General features: G+C 34.5%; 1 protein-coding gene and 1 long non-coding RNA gene across 2 annotated transcripts; one reads left to right on the forward strand and one right to left on the reverse strand.

Annotated features, from left to right (window-relative positions):
* The first annotated feature begins 4948 nt into the window (after window positions 1-4948).
* On the forward strand, window positions 4949-6837 carry LOC120078301. The gene is made up of 2 exons (XR_005481980.1): window positions 4949-5528; window positions 6401-6837. It is a non-coding gene; the product is annotated as an uncharacterized LOC120078301 (long non-coding RNA).
* A 110-nt stretch (window positions 6838-6947) lies between these two features.
* Window positions 6948-9592, reverse strand: LOC120078300 (geraniol 8-hydroxylase-like). Its single transcript, XM_039032536.1, has 2 exons — window positions 8611-9592; window positions 6948-7723 (listed from the first exon to the last, which is right to left on the reverse strand). Exons 1-2 carry the CDS (start codon window positions 9490-9492, stop codon window positions 7124-7126), a joined length of 1482 nt encoding a protein of 493 aa, XP_038888464.1. The 5' UTR covers window positions 9493-9592; the 3' UTR covers window positions 6948-7123.
* Window positions 9593-9811: the final 219 nt, after the last annotated feature.

The following is a 9811-nucleotide window of genomic DNA, read 5'->3' on the forward strand; positions in this document are numbered from 1 at the left end:
CGGCCTACTCTGTAACGGTTATAAGTTGTAGTAAAGGTGCTACAAACGAAGTGATCCTTATTCATTCATGTATTGACATGAGGAATGAGGGCGTCCTATGCAATGAGTTTGCATAAGATCGGACCAAGAAATAAGTCACTCTTACTTTATAACGTTGTTTACTGTTTAAGACAGACTATTTCACTTAGATGACCTAGGTAACTCGATCTTAATCCTAAACTAACTATGAAGTCTTATATATTTGGTACTACCCTTAGATTTACATAGATGAGGGTTGGCTCAATAACGTCGGCTCAATAAGCCTCCCATTTCAAAGGTAAGACTGGATAGATAGTTGGGGACATAGGGTGCAAGATGAAATTCACGCCTACCCGACTTAGGGATAGGAGAAAGGTTGTTCTCTTAAGTACTGAATTCAGGTCTTTAACAAGGGGCCTCACTCACTCGTTGGCCCGAGAGGGATCCAGTTTAGTGATTGGATCATAAATCAATTGTTCATTAGAGGATTAATGGAACTTAAGGCGTAAGACTTAATATTGGGGGTAAAACAGCATATTGACCTAGCCGTTATTACAAACAACTTGTGAAGAGTCGACTTACTGGTTATGATTAAATCATGTGACCATAAATATATCTATAGTGAGGAGAGTGCAACTATCGAGCTATAGTTGTGTGACTTGATAGTTAACGAATACTGATTAATTTGGTCTATAGAGTTTTAACCAATTAATCTTATATCGTTAGAGCTCATGTTCTGTAGGTCCATTAGGTCCCTCTACTAGCTCATAAAACATGAACAACTTGAATTAATAAATTGAGTGAATTTTGGAATGATATCAATTTGAATTGATCAAATTGGATTTTAATTTGAAAATGTTCAAATTGAAACTAGGGTTTGAATTTGAATAGGTTCAAATTCGAATTAGGGTTTGTATAATTATATATGATATAATTAACGTTTAATTTATTGAAATTAAACGAAATTGGAGAGTTTATAACATTTAAATATTGATTTAAATATTAATTACATGAATAGGATTCATGTTCAAAATTTGTTATGTGATTAATTTAATATTTGATATTAAATTAATTAATTAATTAGATATGTTTAATTAATTATAAATTCAAATTAATTCCAATTTTAATTCAATTTGAGAAATTAGATTTTGATTTAATTAAATTATAGATTTATTAAATCAGGATTTAATTAATTTAGAATTAATTAAAAAATGAAAATTTAAGAAATTTTGGAAAAATAGGAGAAAGTGAATTTTTCCCACATTTTCTCCATGCATGAGGTGTTCTTCATGCATACACACACAAATCTCATTAGAGCATGCAACTTGGAGCTGGCAATTTGGATTGCTAATGAGTACTTGCATGAAATAAGTGAATAAAACTCTTGATTTTCGAGTGGGGTAGAGAGAGGTCTAAGGATTGAGCTAAACAAAAAAAATTTTGCACTCATCTTCCTCTTTCTCTCAAAACCCAAAATAATTCCTTCACCTAATTCACTCAAATTCGAGTTCCACTACTCAAATTCAAGGCTGAGAATAGTAGAGACGACCTCTTGGTGGTTCACGGTTGATTTGAAGCTAAATTGGCGTGAGAAGCAACTTAGAATCGGGAGAATTCATCAAAGGTATGAAACTTGAAACCCTCTTATGTTTTTCTAAAAATGCATGCTTTTAGAACTCAAATTAAATGCTTGTGTATTCCTCAAATTCGAGTTCTTATTAATTTTGTTTGCTTCCGTTGCATGCTTGTGTATTCCTCACAGCACCGGCTCAATAAGCCTCCCATTTCAGAGGACCGGGTGGATAGCTGGGGACATAGAGTGCAAGATAGAATTCACTCTTACCCAATTTAGGGATAGTAGAGAGGTTGTTCTCTTAAGTACTGATTCCAAGTCTTGAACAAAGGGCCCCACCCTCTCATTGGCCTAAGATGGACTCAGTTTAGTGATTGGATCACAAACCAATTGTTCATTAGAGAATCAGTTGGACTTAGCAAGATGTAATTTCGGAGGTAAAACAGCTTTAGACCCAGCCGTTATTACGAACAACCTGTGAAGGGTCAACTTATTGATTATGGTTAATCAAGTGGACAAAAATATATATACAGTGGGGAGAGTGCAACCATCGAGCTAGAGTGGTGTGTCTTGGTGGTTAACGAATATTGATTAATTTGGATTAAAGAATTTAACCGATTAATTTAAAATCTTTGGAGCTCATGACCTGTAAGTCCATAAGGTCTCTCTACTAGCTCGTAAAAGATTAAACCTTGGATTAGAATATTGAGTGAATTTGAAGTGTTCAAATTTAGTTTAGGGTTTCAATGTGAAGTGTTCAAATTTCAAATTAAAGTTCGAATATTTTAGTGTTCAATTGCAAATTTAGGGTTTGGACAATTAAATTCGATATAATTAACATCTAAATTTATCGAAATCAAATATTTTTGGAGAGTTTAAAATATTTAAATATTAATTACATGAATAGGGATTCATGTTTAAATTATGTGTTTAATTTAATATTTGATATTAAATTATTATTTAATTATTTATTTATTTAAAATAAATCGATTTCAAATTATGAAATTCACATTTGAACAATTATGAATTTGGTTTAATTTAATTAAATTGGATTTTGAAATTAGAAAATATTTGGTTAGTGGAATAATCTAACTTAATTGAAGTGGATTAATCCACATTTGAACACCTAGCCCACTTATTAATGCCATTTGAGGTGTCTTTTGGTTGATTGTAGAAGTGCTTGTATGAAGCTTTTGGATAAAACCTTCAATTTCTGAGAATTGAAGGGAGGAAATTAGAATTTTGGTGAAAAAATTCTACATTTTTTAATACTTTCTCAAACCCTCTCCTTCCCACTCCAAATCCATCTTAATTCCCAGTTTCCACTACTCAATTCAAGGCTGAAAATAATAGAGAAGTTCCTCTTGGTGGTCTACTAAAAATTTGGAGATTGATTCATGGAGTTCAGGTAGGATCAAGTGTGGTTCTATAAAGGTATACACATATGAAACCCTCCTTTCATGAAAACTGTTTTAAGCATGTTTTTGAACTCAAATTAAGTGTAATTAGAGTACCTAATGATTTTGTTTGCTTCCGTTTAATGCATATTTATTCCATCACATTACTTACTATTCATGGAGTTTCTTTTGTTGACTATCCCTTCTAATCATAATACTTGCAAGCTCAAAGAACATAAATCGAATGCACGGAAGATGGATTTCATACATCCAATGGTTTGATTTTGTTATCAAGCATCAAGCTGAAAAAGAAAACAAGGTTTTTAATGTCCTGAGTCGAAAGGGTTCTTTGATAACCATTCTATCTACTGAAGTGATTGCATTCAACCATCTTCCAAAAGTAGATGAAGAAGATGTCGACCTTGGGATAGTATGGTGCAATTGCACTAATCACATAAATTCAGAAGATTTTCATATTGTAGATGACTTCCTATTCATAGGTGAACAATTATGTATCCTACACACATCTTTTTGAGAAGCGCTAATAAAGGAAGCTTAGTTAGAAGGATTGGGGGGATATTTTGACCAAGATAAGACTTTTGACTTAGTCTCTATGAGATTCTATTGACCACAAATTTGAAGATACACTAATAATTTTGTTTGAAGATGTCCAATATGCCAAAGAGACAAGGGGACTTCCACAAATATCAGCTTACACACACCTTTACCTATACCCACAACAATTTAGGAAGACTTATCAGTTGATTTCATACTTACCCTTCCTAAAACACAATAAGGATATGATGCAGTTGTGGTGATTGTTGGTCATTTCAGCAAGATACGTATCAAAATTCAAGTGCTAAATTCTCATAATTTGTAAAAATAAAAATTCAACCACTAGAAAATTCTACCTTAAATATTACAAGATCTAAGGAATTAAACTAATAAAGTTTTAAACTTAAATAATTAAAACATTCATACTTATCCTAACAAAGTGTGTATATATATATATATACGCACAAAAGTCGGGGCAGGGCGGGGACACAGCGAGGTCAGGGACAAGGAATATAATCCCTGTCTTCGACCCCGAATTGTAAATGGAAAAAAAAATTTCACTCCCTCTCTCATTCTCCATGTATTCGGAGATTCACCACTCCATTTGGGACAGGTCCCTACCAGGCCCCGACCCCACTGGTTTTTTGGACATCTCTAGTTTGAAGTAGTATGTACTCGAGTTCCAAGACTCATATTTGACCTTGTAAACTTACCTTCCTTCGTGAATGTAAGTATTGAAGCTGAAAATATGGTGTAGAGAATACAAGAACTACACAAGGAAGTCCATGTTCCCTTAGAAAAAACAACCTTATCGTACAAAGAAGCCAAGAATAAATCAAGAAGAGAAGTAAAGTTTGAAGAAGGGGATCTAGTGATGATTCATTTACGAAAAAGTCAATTTCCTATTGGAACTTAAAATAAATTGAAGGATAGATAGCTTGGACCATGTAAGGTACTAGCAAAATATGATACCAATGCTTATCGAGTTGAGCTACCGAAAGATCTATATGTCAATCCCGTCTTCAATGTTGCTGATTTGAAGTCATATTATGCACCAAATGATTTTTATCTAGCTTCTTAGCACACTCGAGGACGAGTTTGATTATGGGAGGAATGGATTGGTATAAGGCCGAAAGCGCCCTTTTGTAAAAGCTAGTTAAAATGATAGGAATTGTAACATCCCAAACTTTTGAGTAAATTTGAGATAATTATCTTTAATACTTGGGTGAATTTCGGAATTCTAGGGCGAAATTGTTTTTTTTTTTTTTTTTTTTGTGATAAAAAATTTTGCAATTAAGATTCAAGTGAATTTGGATTTAAAAGATTTGGAAGTTTAGATGGAGAAGAGAAAGAAAGTCAAACACAAGGATTGACCTTAACCATATATTTATGGGTGGCTAAAAGAGAAAAGATAATAAGTTGGGTTTTGTTTGCGTTACCCAACCGTCAGGAACCCCCATTCTTCAACATATTTGTCTCACTCTCACGCAGAAGCCTCATCGGTATCTCTCAACCAACCTGCTCGCATTCCATCCGTCGCAGGTCGCGTATGTGGTCCAGCGTCGCCGCCTGTCATCGACTAGCAGACCGTCCGTCCAGCCGTGTTCCACTTACTCGCGAGGCTGTTCGATTCGTGTTTCGTCCAACCGCTGATCTGGGTTGTTAAGCCACCGTCTACGCGCGCCTTTGCTGCTGAACCACCGCTAAGGCCGCCGCTTACGTTTCTGTCCAGCCGGAATCTTAAGTTTAAGATCAAGATTGGTTATTTTTGTAGATTTGGTGAATTTCATGGATGTTCTGGATTGGGTTTGAATGCCTATGAGTGCCCATTGAGTTTTGGGTTTAAATCTTGATTGAATCTCGAGTGCCCAACAAGTTTTTGGCCTAAGTTCTTTCGCTCTTGACGTTTGAAGGTTGATTTGGAATTTTTGGCAGGAGTTGAGGTGTTGTCCACTTGACTTGAGACCCGTCCCGACATGATTTTGGTAAGATTTGGGATCTTTATTGATAACTTTTGGATAATCACGAAGTGTTAGTTAATTATTGATGTAACTGTGATTTAGGAAGTTGGATTTAAAGGTTTAATGTTGTTGCCTATTAGAATTAAAAGTCAAATTTCGACAGTTTAGCTTGTTGATCGTGCTGATTTTGAAGCTTTGAATTGCTTACCACTAATTGGGTAAGTTTTGGAGACTACAATAATTTTTGTGTTTGGCTAAAGCCAAAGTATCTTAATTAATTTCATTTTATGTTTAAGGGAGAATTTAAGAATTTTACCCAAGATAAATGGAGATTGCTTGGCTTGATTATACTATTAGAACTTAATTTGAGGTAAGCGATTTACTACTAGGCCACCCACGAACCAGACACCCTAATCAAATTGATGTCGAGATTGTATATACATATGAAAACATGATATTATTGTGATGGAATAATTTACTAGGACTTGCTAATGGGTGGATTGTTGAGGGTGTTTTGAAAACCCATGAGTTATGTTACTATGAATATGATAACATGTCTATGGCTTGATACAAAATTTGGATGTTGTATGTTGCATGTTAGACTGATGGTGACGGCTAGCACTCCTATCGGGCTATGTACATCTCATGGTTGTGAGCCTTCAAGTTCGCTACTTATGTTTATGTTTCAGTGTCCCTATGGGATCCCCACCTATGCTTATGATTGTGACCCTCCGGGATCACTCCCTATGAAAGTGTGCCTTTGAGTTCGCCCCTTATGCTTACGTGATCTACACTTGTGTTTCGATAGGAAGGCTAACAAGTTCACCTAGTGGACTCAACAGTGGGTCACTTATTGAGTATTTTTATACTCATCATTTCCTATTATATGTTTTCAGGTAAACGCAAGGATAGATCGACGAATGACAAGAAGAATCCGTGATCGTGCCATCGGGATCCGACAAATGTTTCTGCTCATGCTTTCATGTTTCCATATTTTAAATTCCAGTCTTGATGTTTAAATCCAATGCTATAGTTTTTACATTGATAGACACTTTTTAATTTTCCAGTTTTGTTTTATAGCTATTAGGGGTACCCGATCAAAAATTTCAGCTATTCAGATTTTATAAAATTCATTTGGTTCTAGTCAAATTTATGAAAATGGTCGTTTTAAAATGTATATATGTATGTGACAACAACCTAATATAAGCCTTAGGAAGTTGGACCGTTGTAGAAGTTAGTTAATTATTAGTTATGTTAGTTAACCATCTTGTAATTAACTCACTCTAGAAATAAGTCTCCTCTCCTATTATGAGAAGAGATTCATTTTTTAAAATTACTTCACATTTGTTGCTAGTACACCAAGCTCTAAATTTGATCAACAGAAAATTTTCTACTATTGGTGAAAAATCCGAGCTAGTTATTGGAGATTTGAGATCTTTTTGGTTCTTTTGAAGAAATTTCTCTCTTTTATGTCTAGAGAATGTAGTTCTATAGCAGAAGATATCGCGAAAAAGGCTAGATACAATCTTCTCTCTGAAGCTTGGATAGGAAATTTTCCCTCATGGGTTTTAAATTTTCGAGCTAATAAACTATGATTGACATCAAAGTTTGTTTCTATTTTAAATAATTAGCGAAGGGATGGCTCGAAGTGGATGAGCCATTTCCACAGTGACGCCAAATTTATCGTCCATCTTCACCTCAAATCCATCTTCAACCTTCCAATCAAAGAAACTAATCAATGAACCCAACATCAAATGCATAATTCTCATCGCCAATGGAATCCCAGGGCAAATCCTCCTCCCACCGCCGAACGGAATAATCTCGAAGCTCCGCCCTCTGACGTCAATTTCCGATCCCACAAACCTCTCCGGTTCGAACGATTCCGGATTCTCCCACCTCCTCGGATCTCTTCCGATCGCCCATGCATTTATCATAATTTGAGCGTCTTTAGGGATTGTGAAACCTCCAATTTCCACTTCTTGTTGCGCCTTACGCGGTAGCAACAACGGAACCGCTGGATGTAATCGGAAAGTTTCCTTCACCACCGCTTGCAGATATGGCAGCCTCGGAATGTCCGCTTCCTCCATTGGTTTGTTCTTCCCTATAACTTTCCTAATTTCCTTTTGAGCTTTCGTTAGTTTCTCTGGATTCCTCAATAGCTCCGCCATTGCCCATTGCAATGTCGCTGAAGTTGTATCTGTGCCGGCCACGAACAGAACCTTTTTTTTTTCACGGAATTAGGAAATTGAAAAAATATATTCTAGTTTCTATTTCATCTTTAATTTTAAAATGTTAAATATTTATTTTTAAATTTTGAGTTTTTGTTTGATTTTTGTTTTAGTTTGGTTTAAGTTTTACCATTTTTAACCTTGATTTTTTATTAAATACCTATTTTCCGTCTCTGATGTTAATATATGTTAATAAATTTAAAATAATTAATAATTTTAAATTTTATTTTGGTTATGAATTTTGAATCTTGTTCTATTTCAGTCCTTAAACTTTCAAAAACGACCGTTTTAATCCTTAAATATTTAAAATATGTTTATTTTGGTTCCTACTATTAATCTTTTGTTAACTCTTTGATAAAATTGCATCTAGAATGTGTTGAAGATAATGAATGTGAAGTAAAATGACAACAATCAATGCACCAAAATAAACGGTCAAAATGACTTTTGAGTTATATAAAAAATCACTTTATCAACTAATTCAAAATTGAAATCTTAAAAATCTTTTGACGTGACTTTAATAATATAAAAATATAAGTCATCTCATCATTTAAACGTTTTTAAAAATTTAGGGAACAAAATAGAATAAGCTTCAAAGTTTAAAAATCAAAATAAGATTTAAATCTAATTAATATAATTATAATTAATAAAGTTTTACTATTTTTCATCGCTTTTAAAATTAAATGTAGAATATAAAATCTTGAATTTAGTCATCAAATAGAAATAAAATCCAAATTTAGAGGTAGAATTATAAACTTTTAAAAAAATTAGGGATTAAATTAAACCTAAAGGACTAAATATAAGCTAAAAACTTGATAAATAACGCACGCACTAGAGTTGTGATTTTAGAATTGAAGGATTTTGTGGGAGAGGATTCTTACGAGTAGTAGATGCATGGTTTGATTTTCATCGATTTTGGCGTCGATCTCTTCGTTATTGAGAAGATAATGCAACATATCATTATTTGGAACAGAATCAGGATTCAATTCTTGTTGTTTCATCCTCTGTTTAATCATTGAGTCCAAAAGATTCAAGATATTTCCCATATGAATCTTCATCCTCTTCCTCATTCCTTGAATGTCGAACTTCCTCAACACAGGGAAATAATCGCTCAAATTTGGTTTTCCAGCTTCTTCCAACATTCCCCAAACGTATTTCTTGAACTCTTTCGCTAATTCCGAATTCGGATCTGCTAGATCGACAGAGAAAATTGTGTTGGACAGTAAATTCAACGTCGTCGCAAACACCAATCTCCCCAAATCGACCGCCTCGCCGTTCGACGCGCTCTTCCGAACAATCTCCACAAGCTCTTCCACTTTCTTCCGACGAAGATTCTCATTCGTGTCGAGAATTTTTCCGGCGAACAACGTGTTGTTGCATATTTTGCGATAGTTTCTCCAGAGAGGAGAAACAGAAATCCATGGAAATCCAACTTCGTTGTGGTCGTGAGCTGTAAGCGCATCCGGAATGGTTCTGTTACACAAAAATTGATCGTTTGTTTGTAGGACCTCTTTAGCCATGGCGGAAGAAGAAACAACGACGGCGGTAACTCGTCCGAGTTTCAAACTCATAATTGGACCATGTACTTCAGCCATGGCGGCGAGCGATTTGTGAGGCTTGTGGCCGAGATCCAAGAGATTTCCGATGAGCGGCAGAGGATTTGGTCCCGGAGGTAGCTTTGATGTAGTTCTGATCTTTGATTTAAGGCTAGAAATGAAGAAGACGACCCAAAGAAAGAGGATAAAGCAGGTCCAAAACTCCATTGTTAACGACTTTATGATTCTGTATAATGGTTTATGGTGTCCACTCTCTCATTAATAGCTCTGAAACGCAACCAAATAAGAAAGCTCACTTTCTACTACTTCCCTCTAAGTTGGGCAATGCTAATAAAGAATCTGAATTATTGCCAGGACAGAATTGTCCTTCAGCATTTTTTTTTAAATTAAATATAAAAAAAAATACTATTTTCAAATATAGTAAGATAACTAAAATATTTACAAATATAATGTAATAAAATATCTATCATTGATAAATTATTATCTAAAATATTTACAAATATAGTACAATAAAATATCTATCATT

Source organism: Benincasa hispida, chromosome 5, assembly GCF_009727055.1.
Source record: "Benincasa hispida cultivar B227 chromosome 5, ASM972705v1, whole genome shotgun sequence".
In the NCBI taxonomy this organism is placed as follows: Eukaryota; Viridiplantae; Streptophyta; class Magnoliopsida; order Cucurbitales; family Cucurbitaceae; genus Benincasa; species Benincasa hispida.

Coding starts and splice junctions, on each gene's coding strand:
- LOC120078300 (XM_039032536.1), bottom strand. CDS start 9,492: ATGGAGTTTTGGACCTGCTTTATCCTCTTTCTTTGGGTCGTCTTCTTC. Junction 7,724..8,610: donor AAACCATGCATCTACTACTC/GTAAGAATCCTC, acceptor GAAAAAAAAAAG/GTTCTGTTCGTGGCCGGCAC.